This window comes from Salvelinus sp. IW2-2015, linkage group LG8 (genome assembly GCF_002910315.2).
Source record: "Salvelinus sp. IW2-2015 linkage group LG8, ASM291031v2, whole genome shotgun sequence".
Lineage (NCBI taxonomy): Eukaryota > Metazoa > Chordata > Actinopteri > Salmoniformes > Salmonidae > Salvelinus > Salvelinus sp. IW2-2015.
Window position 1 is genome coordinate 2538038 of NC_036848.1, and position 16447 is coordinate 2554484.

General features: G+C 42.7%; 1 protein-coding gene and 1 non-coding gene across 2 annotated transcripts in view; one reads left to right on the plus strand and one right to left on the minus strand.

The window, feature by feature from the left end:
• LOC111967218 (cysteine-rich and transmembrane domain-containing protein 1) overlaps positions 1-12742 on the plus strand; it is a 29153-nt gene extending 16411 nt beyond the window's left edge. Inside the window, exons 2-3 of the mRNA XM_023992092.2 lie at positions 5716-6045; positions 12044-12742. Of these exons, the coding sequence (XP_023847860.1) occupies positions 5736-6045; positions 12044-12147 (414 nt within the window). The 5' untranslated portion in view covers positions 5716-5735 and the 3' untranslated portion in view covers positions 12148-12742. The remainder of the gene's footprint in view (positions 1-5715; positions 6046-12043) is intronic.
• Positions 9080-9152, minus strand: trnat-ugu (transfer RNA threonine (anticodon UGU)). Its single transcript has one exon. It is a non-coding gene; the product is annotated as a tRNA-Thr (tRNA).
• Positions 12743-16447: the final 3705 nt, after the last annotated feature.

Here is a 16447-nt window from a genome sequence, read left to right on the forward strand (position 1 = left end):
TTTAGTAGCTACGAATATTAAAATGTGTTGAAAAACTTCCAGGAAATAGATTCAACGATATTGAAAGGGTCTTCAGTTGTACAGTCAGGAGTCTCTCCACAGTTGGTAGTGGTACAAACAGGCTAGGTATTCAGTTGTACAGTCAGGAGTCTTCTCCTACGTTGGTAGTGGTACAAACAGCTAGGTATTCAGTTGTACAGTCAGTAGCTCTCTCCCACAGTTGGTAGTGGTACAACAGCTAGGTATTCAGTTGTACAGTCAGGAGTCTCTCCACAGTTGGTAGTGGTACAAACAGCTAGGTATTCAGTTGTACAGTCAGGAGTCTCTCTCCTACAGTTGGTAGTGGTACAACAGCTAGGTATTCAGTTGTACAGTCAGGAGTCTCTCTCCTACAGTTGGTAGTGGTACAAGCAGCTAGGTATTCAGTTGTACAGTCAGGCAGTCTCTCCTACCGTTGTAGTAGTACAAACAGCTAGGTATTCAGTTGTAGTCAGGAGTCTCTCTCCCAAGTTGGTAGTGTAACAACAGCTAGGTTATTCAGTTGTACAGTCAGGAGTCTCTCTCCACAGTTGGTAGTGGTACAAACAGCTAGGTATCAGTTGTACAGTCAGGAGTCTCTCTCCACAGTTGGTAGTGGTACAAACAGCTAGGTATTCAGTTGTACAGTCAGGAGTCTCTCTCCACAGTTGGTAGTGGTACAACAGCTAGGTATTCAGTTGTACAGTCAGGAGTCTCTCTCCCACAGTTGGTAGTGGTACAAACAGCTAGTATTCAGTTGTACAGTCGGAGTCTCTCTCCCACAGTTGGTAGTGGTACAAACAGCTAGGTATTCAGTTGTACAGTCAGGAGTCTCTCCCACAGTTGGTAGTGGTACAAACAGCTAGGTATTCAGTGTACAGTCAGGAGTCTCTCCTACAGTTGGGTCTTTGTTTTCAGATTCAGTTTTTATACTGAGATCACTCTCTATAAAACTGTATGGTAGGCTTGGGCGGTATACTGGGTATTTGGAATGGTTTCATATCGTAGAATTTTTTTTTTGTCTGTTCAGCTGTTCGATCTTTGGGTGAATAAACTTGGTTTGAGCTTTACTAATCGTCCGTGAGTTTTACTTGGTTCATTTAGAACCTAACACTGTACAACTGAAGACCTAGCTGTTTGTACCACTATCAAGTCATTAAATTATATTTTCTGTAAAGGGTGGGTTAAATGGAGAGATAAGAGAGGCAAACTCTAGCTTTTCACTGGGACAAATGAGTCAGTGTGTGTGCAGGGTTTGCCAGGCGACCGGTACAGCAGGACACAGGTGAGGTCCGTTTTGCCTGATGACTATAATACGGATCAGGGAGAAGGAGGTTAAGAGGTTGTTGTGTTGTTTGTGTCATACTGCTTTGCTTTTCTTGGCCAGGTCGCAGTTGTAAATGAGAACTGTTCTAACTTGCCTAACTGGTTAAATAACAGTTTTATACTGAGATCACTCTCTATAAAACGGTATGGTAGGCTTGGGCGGTATACTGGGGTATTTGGAAATGTTTTCAATATCGTAGAATTRTTTTTTTMGTCTGTTCAGCTGTTCGATCCTTTGGGTGAATAAACTTGGTTTGAGCTTTACTAATCGTCCGTGAGTTTTACTTGGTTCATTTAGAACCTAACACTGTACAACTGAAGACCTAGCTGTTTGTACCACTATCAAGTCATTAAATTATATTTCTGTAAAGGGTGGGTTAAATGGAGAGATAAGAGAGGCAAACTCTAGCTTTTCACTGGGACAAATGAGTCAGTGTGGTGCAGGGTTTGCCAGGCGACCGGTACAGCCAGGAACAGGTGAGGTCCGTTTTGCCTGATGACTATAATACGGATCAGGGAGAAGGAGGTTAGAGGTTATTGTATGTGTTGTTGTTTGTGTCATACTGCTTTGCTTTATCTTGGCCAGGTCGCAGTTGTAAATGAGAACTTGTTCTCAACTTGCCTAACTGGTTAAATAAAACAAATTAAAAAAGAGGCGTCATGTGGTGTTGTTTTAGATGCTCGTTTCTGTGAGTATACACTACTGTTCAAAAGTTTGGGGTCACTTAGAAATGTCCCATTTTCTGTCCATTAAAATAACATCAAATTGATCAGAAAAAGTGTAGACATTGTTAATAGTGTAGACATTGTTAATAGTGTAGACATTGTTAATGTTGTAAATGACTATTGTAGCTGGAAACGGCTGATTTTATATGGAATATCTACATAGGCGTACAGAGGCCCATTATCAGCAACCATCACTCCTGTGTTCCAATGGCACGTTGTGTTAGCTAATCCAAGTTTATCATTTTAAAAGGCTAATTGATCATTAGAAAACCCTTTTGCAATTATGTTAGCACAGCTGAAAACTGTTATGCTGATTAAAGATGCAAATAAACTGTCCTTCTTTAGACTGGTTTTTAGACTGGTTGAGTATCAGGAGCATCAGCATCTGTGGATTACAGCCTCAAAATGGCCAGAAACAAAGACCTTTCTTCTGAAACTCATCAGTCTATTCTTGTTTTGAGAAATTAAGGCTATTCCATGCGAGAAATTGCCAAGAAACTGAAGATCTCGTACAAGGCTGTGTACTACTCCCTTCACAGAACAGCGCAAACTGGCTCTAACCAGAATAGAAAGAGGAGTGGGAGGCCCCGGTGCACAACTGAGCAAGAGAACAAGTACATTAGTGTCTAGCTGTAGTTTTAGTGATGTTACCTGCCTCCTGAGTTAGCTAGGCTTCCAGATCAGCTGTAGTTTTAGGGATTTTTGAATTCAGTAGAATACCTTTGTCTGACAATCCTACTGTGTGTGTATGTGTGGTCAATCTCTATTACACACTCAACTCGACTACCTACCATCTGTTAACAGTGTGTACAGGTGATGTTTTTATTTAACTTTATTTAAGTCAGTTAATGACGGCCTAGCAACAGTGGGTTAACTGCCTTGTTCAGGGACAGAATGACAGATTTCGATCTAGCAACCTTTCAGTTACTGGCCCAACGCTCTAACCACTAGGCTACCTGCCGGGTTTAATAACCCTTCAGGTCACATTAAGGCACACACACAGAATGTGTGGTGATTATTCATATTTTCAGCAGGTGAAGATTAGGACTACTCAACACACAGATTACAGGAAGATTAGGACTACTCACAACACACAGATTACAGGAAGATTAGGACTACTCACAACACACAGATTACAGGAAGATTAGGACTACTCACAACACACAGATTACAGGAAGATCAGGACTACTCCCACAAACACACAGATTACAGGAGATAGACTACTCACAACACACAGATTACAGGAAGAATCAGGACTACTCACAACACACAGATTACAGGAAGTAATATTATGTCAGGTAAAAATGTAAAGAAAAATATTCTTCTTGATCTGAACGGTCTCAATTTGGAACTTGTGGTTTTCTATCATGTTCTTAAGTAGAACTGTTAAGGCCCTGTGTTTGGACAAGTCATCTGACATGCCCTGGATGTTAACCTCTATTTAAAAGACCCACCCCAGCTTCCCTAGAACCTCAATTTATCACCTGATTTACTTAACAAAAGGCCCATCTCCAATAGGAGGTCCATGCGTCCTCTGGCCGCTAGTTAGGTAATAACTACACACAATAATACCAAAGACTGTCAGCATGTAAAGAAGCTAGTTAGCTGTAAAACATCAGGAGTCTACCAATCTCACCGTGTTCAACCTGCAGATTCGATGTGCCTTCAGAGTGGAGTTTGACATGGCAACTGCACCATGCAAATGCACCCTGGACTGAAGAGGCAACGACAGGAGAAATGTTAGACCCTCTGTTAAATGAAAACTTTCTTGAGATAAGGAATATTCGTTAAAAAAAATATGACCAATGGCTCATTCTCGAGAAGACAACCTCCGTCATGAATCACATCAGCCAGTATTGAAATCTGACATGTATGATAGACTTTTTACATCTGAAATCATATTCCTATTGACTTCCTGTGTAGTGAGAGAGACTTATCACGGTGCTACGTCACACACCGACGGATTTTCTACCTGCTTGAAAACCCCATTAACTCAGATACACATGAAAACATGAAATGACCCCGAGATGACCTGGTCAGGTGATGTTCTCCAGTGTGGGAGAGAGGGAGGGAGGAGAGGAGAAGGGAGGAAGGGAGGAGGACGAGCGCTCGGCTTTAGGTATTTACAGTAAACACTGTGTGTGAAATAGCCCAGCGAGGGATGAGGGGACAGCACTGCCCACTTCCTTTCTGTCCTGCAGTTGTTTGTGATGTGGTATTTCCAGCTGATGGGGGAGAGGCAGTGTTTCATACTAAACAGACCCAACGTAGGGCTTAATGGTCTTCTAGGCCTAGAATCTAAACCAGCAGAATGTTTTACATGTACGTCTACCTTGTTACATAGACTTTATTTCTTGAGTCCGCTCGCTCACACACAGCTAGTAGTCACAGCCAGTACTACTTCATTGTTTTACAGTGTGTATTATTTACTCCATTTACTTGTTTATCTTTTTCTCCTTTAACTTCTCTCTCTGTGTGTCGTGTGTGGGTGTGTGTGACCTGTGTGTAGTGTGTTGGTGCTTGTGTGTGTGTGTGTGTGTGTGTGTGTGTGTGTGTGTGTGTGTGTATTGTTAGCTGGGCAGAGGGCAGAGAGGCTAGGCCACTCCATTTCAGGTTCCGGGGTGTGAGTCATGATGCACTCAGGCTTTGTATGATGTGCAGTACTAGTTTCTTTGTACTTTACTACTTCCTTTAGGGTGCTAGCAAATGTATAGGTTGGACGTACGTGTGTGTAAACACTTCCTCATAGAAGGGTTAAAACCGCTAGCTGGCAGATTTCTCTGGTATGACGGCTCTGTTTGTACTAGCTGTGAACAGAGCTTTGTTTTTCTAGAAATACAACTAGAAGGATGTGGCCATGCGCAGGGGTGCAACTTTGGTTTTAGAAGTTGGGGGGGACATAATTATTATAATTTTMTTTTTAATCCAATCACATAAACACTCCAAACACCCTTCCCGACCGGTCGGAGGCGTCCGCATGGTCCTAAAGCCCACCGTTGCCCTGTTTTGTATCACATTCCAATAATAAAACTTGGAGGGACAGAAATGCAGTGAAAGTTGCGCCCCTGGCCATGCATATGACTTACACAGGGAAACCGGTGATACACCAGTGATACTAAGGTTATTAACCTGGACATGTACTAAACCTCTACTACTGGAGAGCTTTGCTGCAGACCTTCTGTCACAAAAGCCTGCACTGCCTGTAGCTGTCCAGGAGTAAGGTTGACCACCCCTGACCTAGTTCATAGCTCTCTAGGGGGGGGAAACCTTTATGTTCTAGAAACGTGCGTTGTCATGGCAACAGTTAAATCACCAAGGGCCTCTTTTCAGAATGTCTTTAACTATGGACTCCTGGCCAACCGCTGGCTAATGGGACTCTTAAGGCCTCCGTGCCATGACAACCGCTGGCTAATGGGACTCTTAAGGCCTCCGTGCCATGACAACCGCTGGCTAATGGGACTCTTATCTCCGTCCTGTGTTGATTTTGCAGGGCTGTGAAACTGCCACACTTCTTTTGTTTGTTCCTCTCCTCCAATCTCTCTCCTTTCTTTTCCATTTACTTTCATAAATGGTCCTTCCTCATTCTCTCTTAGTTCAGTCACATTCAAATGAGCTCTTCCCCTCCTTTCCCCTCTCTTTCTCCAGGTGTCTCTGTTGTCTAGCAGATGAATTTTGAGCAGCCTCCTCCGTACCAGGGCCCAGGCCCCACGGCCCCCAATTACCCTGCGCAGGGCTATCCTCAGCAGGGATACCCTCCCCAGGGCTACCCCGTCAACATGGAGCAGCCTGGTGGATTCCCTCCTCAAAACCCGGCCTACCCCAACTACCCTGCTGGCCCCGGGGGCCCTCCTGGACCCTACCCTGGCCAGGGACAAGCAGGCCCCTACCAGGGGGCGTACCCAGGACAGCCCCAGTTTGGATGGCAGGGAGGACCACCCCCAGGACCCATGTATGGAGAGGCACCCAAAAACACAGGTGAGAGAGAGGGGAGGAAGAGGGAGAAGGAGGGGAGAAAGAGAGGGGAGAAGAGGGGTGAGGAAGGGAGGGGAGGAAGATAAGCACGAGAAGGGGAGGAAGAGGAGAGGGAGAAAGGGAGGGGTGGAGAGGGTAGGATAGGATATTGTTTGCCTTGACTACTTGGTATGCAAAGAGACTGGATGTGCTTTGGGAACAATGTTTATACCAGTGGTTCTCAAACCTCTCCTCGGGGACCCCAAGCCGTGCCAGGTATTTGATCTATTCTAGAGCTAGCACACCTGATTCAACTTGTCAACTAATCATCAGGCCATTGACTAGGTGAATCAGATGAGCTACTTCAGGCCTTTGACTAGGTGAATCAGATGAGCTACTTCAGGCCTTTGACTAGATCAATCAGATGAGCTACTTCAGGCCCTTGACTAGGTAAATCCAGTACATTCACTGGGAACCAGTGGTTCAGACAGTTCTGACTAGGGCTGAAAAGCTACCAGTAATTTACCAGAATCTTCAGTAATTTAGGTAATTAACAGAACATTTATGGCAATCTATCATCAATTTGGTAATTTATACTTGAATATGTTTTCCAAAAATGTATTCATTCAGTGCATTTGGAAAGTATTCAGACCCCTTGACTTTTTCCACATTTTGTTACTTTACAGCCTTATTCTAAAATTGATTAAATTGTTTTTTCCCCTCAATCCACCCACAATACCCCATAACGACAAAGCAAAAACAGGTTTTTATACATTTTTATACACCAGTTTGATGCCAAAGCATTGACGACAAAGCATTGACGACAAATACATACTGACGTAGTCAAATCAATAGGTGTGTAAAAAGATAAAGGATATTTCATGCTGAAATCCTCATATTAAACACATATGGTATTCACTAAGTTGATAGTTCATATTTGCGACTCATTTCAGGAAACCAGGCGTTTAAATATAAACAATTAAAAAAAAAATCAAAATGCTTATTTTGGGCAGAAATGGCTTCTGGAACATGTGAACTTTCATGTGCCTTAATAACAAACTTGTATGTCATCTGCAAATACGAATACAATTGTTAAATTACGAGCCTAGTTGGTTTAGCCACTGAAAAATACAGGAACCTTCCAGCTAGCCCTGATTGGCTGAGATAATGGATGGGCTGGACATGCCAAGATATGAGTTCGGATTGGTCTGCCATGTAGCACGCTTCTGTCTATAACATGAGCTGGTCAATATGTGTAGGTAATCCTTTCTAACGCAGCTTTTTTGAAAGAGATCATGTAGTAGAACTGCAAACATGTTGGTCTCCACTTTCTGGAGGACTGGGTTTTGAAATCAGTGGAATGCCCGGTTGAATTAGAGTATGATAGCTAAGGAGATGGAGAACATTCTGGCTTTTGATTGCAAATATGCAGACTGAGTCGAAAAGAGAAGGCAGAAGGCTTTTGTATAAAACACCTGTCTCCGGATTACATCTTCAAACTAAGGGCAACCATGGCAGAGAGGGAGAAGCGTCCATCCAAGATAAGATAGTCTAGCTAGCTACATTTTCAGATATTACACGTTTCTAATTTTGTCAAAGTTAACTGGCTGACTCGCTAGCTAACGTTACGTGTATGGGCTGTGTAGTAATATTATTTGTGTCTCAGAGCCATTTGCATTGCTAGTTGTAGCTAGCTAGCTAACATTGAACCTGGTTAGTTAGCTCCTTGCAGATTCATGCAGGGTAGTAATGTTATGAGATGGGATTATGGTTCATAGCTAGCTACATGTCTAAACAAAAGACTCCACTATGCAAGTAACAATTTCAATAGAATGTTAACGATGTCGCTGCGACAACTGTCGGTAGACGTAGCTGGTAAATTCGCTCTGGCTATGTACTCCGATTCCAGAGCGCAGAATAACTGACGAATTTACGAACGCTTAACACCTGTTGAATATGGCTGGTGTCAGTAAAAAAGCATGATTTAAATTGTTGCCAGCAGCACAGTTGCAGTCACCAACGCTCTGGATAACATAAAAACAGCCTAATCAGCTCTGCTAGGGCGAGTAAAATGGGCAGAGTGAGCTGTTCCTTCATTTGTGTCTGGAAGTAGCTAGCCAACGTTAGCTTGGGTGCTTGACTGTTGTTGTTAGGTCAGAACGCTCGGATCAACCCTACTCCTTGGCCAGAGCGTCCAGTGTGCATTCTGAATGCTCCGAGAGCAAAACGCTCTGAGTTACGAACGCCTGGAGCGCACTCTGAGCAAACTTTGGCGCTCCAGATTAAATTTACGAGCACACCCCTAGTATAAACCAGCCTTTAGTCTTGAAATCTTTGGTTGTTTAGTACATGGCCTCACATGTGCATCCTTAAAGAGATGGGTGGGGATAAAGCTTAAGAAGGTGTGAACAATGCTGAATGGGTGTAGACAAAGAGCTCTCCAGTAGGTGCACCAAAACATTCAAGGTCCATTTTCTCAAAAGTGGGGTTACAAGTTTATCAACTTTCAAAGCAGAATTACTTTCCCAATGTTCCTCGACTGTAGTGTATGATATACCATTTTCTAGCTATTTATTTGATGTGAAAAACACAATTTCAAATTTTGCTACATAACCCCGAATCGAGCCACGTTGGTTAAATATAGGGTAATGTTTTACAGCTTTTATCATTCAATTTATTTAAAAATCATCGTATTTAATGATTTCATATATTTTACGTGTGATAAACCCACACAGAGGGCCAGAGATAATTACAGACACCTGTGATAAGTACCCAAAAGGGTCACTAGATAGATGTCTTGTGATTACATAACATCTTTGAAAGATACCAACATTCTGGTAGTTTGCTGGTAAAATCTGAATGTTTCCAGTAATACCCTTTGCAACCCTAATTCTAACTCAATCGTCTTTCATTCAGTAAGTTTCCATTACCTCTGTTATTAGAATTGGCAAGTATTAGGATTGGCAAGTATTACATTTACATTTACATTTAAGTCATTTAGCAGACGCTCTTATCCAGAGCGACTTACAAATTGGAAAGTTCATACATATTCATCCTGGTCCCCCCGTGGGGAATGAACCCACAACCCTGGCGTTACAAGCGCCATGCTCTACCAACTGAGCCACACGGGACTGACTATTAGGCTATTATTGTGTCTTTGGCATCATTAAACTGAAGACTTATAGTTTTTATCAAAGATTCTCTGTAATTAGTATTACGCGATTAAACTGATTAATCATGTAACTGTAATTAACTGGGAAATCGGGGCACCAAGGAAAATATTCAGATTGCAAAGTTATAATTTCCTAATAACTTTTCAGATATTTTATATCTGATCAATTAGTCTTCGAATTAATGAATTATTTACTTTACCTCACGTTAGTCTCATTCCAAACGTCGTAAATTGTTGGTTAACTCTGCACGAACCCAGTCTTCACTATGAGTCATCCATACATCAATTGTCTTAAATAATTTATTTACTAACTAAGTAATTCACAGAAATGCATACAAAGTAAATATGGTTACAAGAAATGATAGGGGAATTTGCCTAGTGGGATAAACCGGTATCGCGGCTTGGTGGACAAAAAGGGAAGTGGGGGTCAACTGAGATGAGACACTACAAAGTTGATAATTATAACAATTGAAATGCTAATCCTTTGCACATGAACGCTCACTCATTCGGGAACAATTGCAATCAATATATATATTTACGCTAAGTGTGTCGTCTTGATCGCTGTTGAAAAGTTTGTTTCTTTTGTAGAATTGTCCGTCTCTCTCTCTCTGTCGTGGRTAGAGGGGATAGTTCAGAGTGACATTCATTCATGTTGTTGTAGAATGGATGTTTCAGCGGTTGTCGTTCTTCGCGTTCAATGATACCGAATTCCTAGCTGCAGACTAGTAATTAATATCAAAGACTTGTTCTTATTCTGTCGGTATCGATAGTCTAAGAGTTTAACCACGTGGMATGGTTAAAAGATTCAGCAATGGTCTGGCAACCTTTGTCCTCCCGTAATGGAGAAAAACATGGTCTACTGAGAATTTCTCAAAGTTGGGGTATTATTCGGAATTTGCAGAAAAGGGCATGTCCCAGGATGCCCGACCCTAACTGGGCTCATGGGCGGTACTCGGATTTAGTTAAACTCAAAAGGGAATTGGAGTTTCCTTCATTAAACAGTCCAAAACAGTTCCTTCATTAAACAGTCCAAAATCACATTACACAATTTTACAAACAGTATCATTCATTCATCTTATACAACAATTAGATGTAAACCTCATATCTGAGGCTATTATATAAACAGCGTTATGGTAATGTGGCCGCACCGTTTCCCATGAGTTTTACCAAGTTGTAACAAACGGACCAGTTCATAGCTGGATTCTTCACCGATCTTTTATACCTTCTCCGGAACATTAAATGTTGTTCGGACCTCAAGTTCTGTGAGGTGGAAGAAATTCCTTTGTTCTCTATGAAACTTCACTCTGTCTCTATACTGTGTGGCCATGAGATCTTCCCTAGGAATTTACAACCTCTCTGACCACAGCAGCCTGGTTGTAGGAACAGAGAGAGGCAGGGAGAGGGGGATGGGGCTTGCTGTACCTAAAGAGGGCAACGTCATGACACTATTCAAAGGTCAATTTCCCTACATCAAAGTAATTTGTTTTGATAGAACACTATCAGCGTCCAAAGTAAAAGGTTAACGAGGCTGTTTTATATTGTCCTTTTTATATCAGTATCCTGTGTGTGTTCTTAAAGTGGAAGGTTTTAATGTTGAAGCTAATCACATGATAGCCAGATCAGTTTCTGCTTGAATCAACTATTTTGTCCTGGTCATACCATGATTAAAGGGGTATTGTTTTAAAGGAGTTGTCTAAAGCAGGAAGTGAACTTTCCAGACTGCCCTTTGTTTATCTGTATGAGACCCTCTCAGCGGTGAATAGTGGACTGCACCTTTAAGAAACCAAGCAATGGGAGGTTAATGCTGCATTCATAACCAAGTGGGAGGTGGACAATTTACCAGTTGTGAAGTCGTAAATACTAGTTGGATGCATTTATGTGCTTTGAACTTGAGAAACACTGATTGGCTAATGGCCAACAATTTGCCTAAGCCATAAACTAAAGTACAGCTATCATGCTTGTAAACAAATTATAGTGTTAAAAAAACATTAATAGATTGCTTTTTATAAATACATTTTTGTTGCACTAAACTGCAGAGAAATGCTGTTTATCGAGGTAATTACCTTAATATATGATGTCAGAGGTCAGCATGTGGGAGAAGTGGGAGCTCAGGATGATAGATAAATTTCACACTAGTAATTACCAGTTGGAGGGCCATTCAAATATATTTTTTCTAGTTGTACTTGGTAAATACTACCTTCCCACTTGGTTATGAACGCAACATAACTTACTGCCTGGCAACTGTTGCTAGAGAGCAGTCCCTTTGTACTGCGGCAGTACCTTGTCACTCAGGTAACACACAGCTTACCTCACTTAACAAGATGGCAGCCTTCAGAAGTTTTGTGTGGTGTGTGTGTGTGTGTGTGTGTGTGTGTGTGTGTGGTGTGTGTGTGTGTGTGTGTTGTGTGTGTGTGTGGTGTGTGTGTGTGTGTGTGTGTTGTGTGTGTGTGTGTGTGTGTGTGTGTGTGTGTGTTGTGTGGTGTGTGTGTGTGCATTAATGACTAACAGCAAATGTACCAAAGATAACAAGAAGAGTAGGTTGTTAGGCCGACGTGTCTGTCACGTGTGTATTCCAAGGGTGGCAGGTAGCCTAGCGGTTAGAGTTGGGCCAGTAACTGAAAGGTCGTTGGTCTGAATACCCAAGCCGACAAGGTGAAAAATCTGTCCGTACCCTTGAGCAGGTCTATTAACCATAATTTGCTCCAGGGGCACCGTACTATATGGCTGACCCTGTAAAATAACACATTTTACTGCACTTTTCCGGTGTATGTGACAATAAAACATGTTTTACTGGCAGTTGTAAAGGTTTAACTTTAAATGAATGTCTACCTCTCTTTCTCCTCTCTCTAGTGTACGTGGTGGAGGAGAGGAGAAGAGATGATTCAGGAGACACGTGTCTGACTGCCTGTTGGACGGCTCTCTGCTGCTGCTGCTTGTGGGACATGCTCACATAACCTCTGACCCCTGACATTTACCTTTGACCCTTACCTGCTCTGACCCATAGCCTCCTAACCCTTAACGCAAAGTCCCTTTCATCTTAACCTAACCTTTGACCCCTGAGTCTAAACCACTGACCCAGTCTCACCTAACACACTATCCCTCCATCTGACCTTACCACCTTAATCCTTCTCTCTCTCCTTAACCGTTGCACTCCTGCTGTCCAGCCCCAACCCCTGTACCTCCTGACCCATGGTAGCATTATATGATAACCTCTATCTTCTTGTGCTCCCGCACCTGACCTAGCCCCTCCCAGGGCTGTGCTCTGCTCTGTAGCAGTGTAGCCGGTGTATGTTCCCTAAATCTCAGGCGCTGTACTGTAGATAATGATTCTTGTGGAACACAAACTCCTGCTCAAAGACGACACACAGAATATGCACTCAGATCTCAGGCGTTCTGCTGTAGATGGCACGCATGCACGAACGAACACACACACATGCTTACACGCTCTCTCCTGGSCACTTTAATCTCTTACCTCTGCAAGGTACTTCTCCTGCCTCCCTCCATCCCTCCTCCCAAACAAACCTCTAGTCAAACCACCCCTTATTCCCTACAGCATAAATCCTAAAACACCATATCAAATGACTCTATCTACGCCCAATCCGTCATGGCTACCTTGACCAATGGAAGCCAGTAAGCTACAGTGTCCCCCACCCCCCAGCCAACCCCCCACTGTACGATGATGAAGTTTGAACCGTCCTCTCTGTTATGTTTGCACAACAGCTACTGTGGTTGCCTGTTTTTCTTAGGATGAATCTTCCGACAACAAATTGAATGCATTTTGAAAGACCATGACAGTGAAGATCTCATGTTTGATTTCATGTAATATTGTTCCTATGCTTGCAACATTTTTTCCTGTTTGAATTTTTAAATCCTGAATGAATATGATTTGATTGCTATTTTCTTTTAAATACCCTCATTCCTTGAAGGAGAGAACATGAAACATTTTTTAAATGGTGAATGTTTATGTCGATGACTTTGCCTTACATGAGAATCTTGCGTTAAGAATAAATTATTCCCAAAACAGTCAACATTGTCTGGTGTCTTTCACTCTCTGGTGGTCTTAGTCAGTGGAGGTAGTATCTGGTGTGTGTTTTACAGTGGAGGTAGTATCTGGTGTGTGTTTTACAGTAGAGGTAGTATCTGGTGTGTTTGACAGTGGAGGTAATATCTGGTGTGTGTTTTACAGTAGAGGTAGTATCTGGTGTATGTGTGTTTTACAGTAGAGGTAGTATCTGGTGTGTGTGTGTTTTACAGTAGAGGTAGTATCTGGTGTGTGTTTTACAGTGGAGGTAGTATCTGGTGTGTGTTTTACAGTAGAGGTAGTATCTGGTGTGTGTGTGTTTTACAGTAGAGGTTGTATCTGGTGTATGTGTGTTTTACAGTAGAGGTGGTATCTGGTGTGTGTGTGTTTTACACTGGAGGTAGTATCTGGTGTGTGTTTTACAGTGGATGTAGTATCTGGTGTGTGTTTTACTGTCGAGGTAGTAACTGGTGTGTGTTTTACAGTAGAGGTAGTATCTGGTGTGTGTTTTACTGTCGAGGTAGTATCTGGTGTGTGTTTTACAGTAGAGGTAGTATCTGGTGTGTGTTTTACAGTGGAGACAGTAGAGTAGCTATCTGGTGTATTCGTGTTTTACAGTAGATGTAGTATCTGGTGTGTGTTTTACAGTTGGAGGTAGTATCTGGTGTGTGTTTTACAGTAGAGGTAGTATCTGTGTATTCGTGTTTTACAGTAGAGGAGTATCTGGTGTTTTCGTGTTTTACAGTAGATGTAGTATCTGGTGTGTTTTTACTGTAGAGTAGCATCTGGGGTGTGTTTTACTGTAGAGGTAGTAATCTGGTGGTTGTTTTACCATAGAGGTAGTATCTGGTGTATGTTTTACTGTAGTAGAGGTTGTGAGTGTGTTTATAGATTTCTATGGTTAGTAATTGGTTCCAGGATAGATCCGAGTCTTTTATACTGCTGAACTGCCATGACCTTGGCTGGGGAGTCAAGTTGGACTGCCGTGACCTTGGCTGGCGAGTCACTTTGGACTGCCGTGACCTTGGGTGGGGAGTGGGGAGGTGGATGCAGGGATGGAACCCCAGTGGGGAGGAAGACAGGAGTGGATTTGACGGGTGATTGCAGGGATTGAACCCCAGTGGGGAGGCAGACAGGAGGTGGACACAGGGATTGAACCCCAGTGGGAAGGCAGACAGGAGGTGGACACGGATTGAACCCCAGTGGGAAGGCAGACAGGAGGTGGATTTGACGGATGATTGCAGGGATTGAACCCCAGTGGGAAGGTGGATTTAACAGGTGGTTCAGGGATGAACCCCAGTGGGGAGGCAGACAGGAGGTGGACACAGGGATTGAACCCCAGTGGGGAGGCAGACAGGAGTGTGATTTGACGGGTGATTGCAGGGATTGAACCTCATGGGGAGGCAGACAGTGTATAGCAGGGATTGAACTCCAGTGGGAAGGCAGACAGGTATATAGCAGGGATTGAACTCCAGTGGGAAGGCAGACATGTTATAGCAGGGATTTAACTCCAGTGGGGAGGCAGCAGGATGGACACAGGGATAACCCCTGTGAGAGGTAGAGAAGCGAATGGTACAGAGGGTTTGACCCAGGTGGGAGAGCGGCGACTGGAGGCAATGTCATGACGGGTGATGGGGAACATTTTAAGAGTGTCATATATTTAAGTTTTATCCCTTGATGGTCTATAATATACAGCGTGTAACCAGAGTGCAAACTGATCGTAACTATAGTCTCTGTCTTATGTGTCCTTCCAGTCCTTCATTGATATTCAGCTATGTATGAGAGGAGAATAGTGTTGACAAACTAATCAAGAGTTTGCATTTTCTTAACACGTGAGGCGGTGGTATATTAGGACAGACGCGTCAACTGTGAAAGGCCCAAAGTAATGCTCACCCTAACAGGGATATTTGCTTTAATCCTGGAATACACATAATAATACGCAGCAGACTACAGCCACGCGTTGACATAGAACCCGGTCAACAACCTTGTTAGTCCCGTACAATTCTCTCTTGCTGCGTCCGAAGCATTCAAAGTCCTGACGCTTTCTGCTATAATATTGTTGGATATGCGAACTAAGAAGCTGCAAGCAATAAGACCTATAGGGACACCCAACTATACAGTACAGAGGTGGACACAGATTTTGAACCCAGTGGAAGGCAGACTGGAGGTGTATATTTGACGGAACGCGCAAAGCAGCTCCAATTGCTATATGAACCCATTGAACTCCAGATGTGATGCGCCACAGCTTATAGCGAGGGATTCTGAAACTACACTATGTGGCAGGAAGGACAGAACAGATTACCAGCAGGGATGAAAAACTCTTTTACTTGGCCTGAGTTCTCTATAAAATTTATCTGATAACAGACCAATAATAAATCATGTTGCCGTTATAGAATTGCACCCAATGACTTCACGATGACCCTGTATTGGCCCATTAATATATTTCGAAAGCCTTACCCAAATAGCGTTCAGACTTCAAGGAATGTTAAACCTCTGATCATACTCACTTCTCAGCTAGGTATCAACCCTGTACCACTTGCTTCCGCCATATTATTCTTGTGTTGAATGTTCTTCATTCAATAAAGAGTGTTTTCATGTAACATGTGCCTAAAGCTCTTACCTCCTGTAAAACATCTTTAGTGTACCTTACATTGAATTTTCTCGGATCACTTAGACGTAAACTCTATTCAGAGATTCTTATAGTATTTACAAACGTATGAGATCTAGCCAACCCCTACCCTATATATTATATCTGTATATACACAAGCTGGCGCAGATTTGTGGCGATCATCCCCTCACGCCGTTAACAGAAAGAGCAAGACTTGCCAGCGTGATCCTAATTATTGTTGTAGACACTAACTCACGTTCCTGTGACGTGCCCAATACGATCTTCATCTCCTGTCGGTTTGGGAAAAAAAAACACCGAACAAAACAAAATAAACACTTAACAAAAATAAAACCAAACCAAGTCTGAGCAAGTCATTAGTATAGTTCTGTAGATTTCCCCTCCCCACATGACCAAACCTGCGTCAACTTCCCAAAATGATACACCTATCCCTCGATCCGAACCGAAAAGCTCCTAAGTATAGTTCGTCAAGAGTACAAAGAGGCCATCAGAGGAAACGAATACACAAGAAACAACCTGCACTCTATTGAAACCACATTCACCGGACCAAAACACTACAAGAAATAGAAAAAAGCATATGACAAATAAAAACGAAGCCAAGAATAAC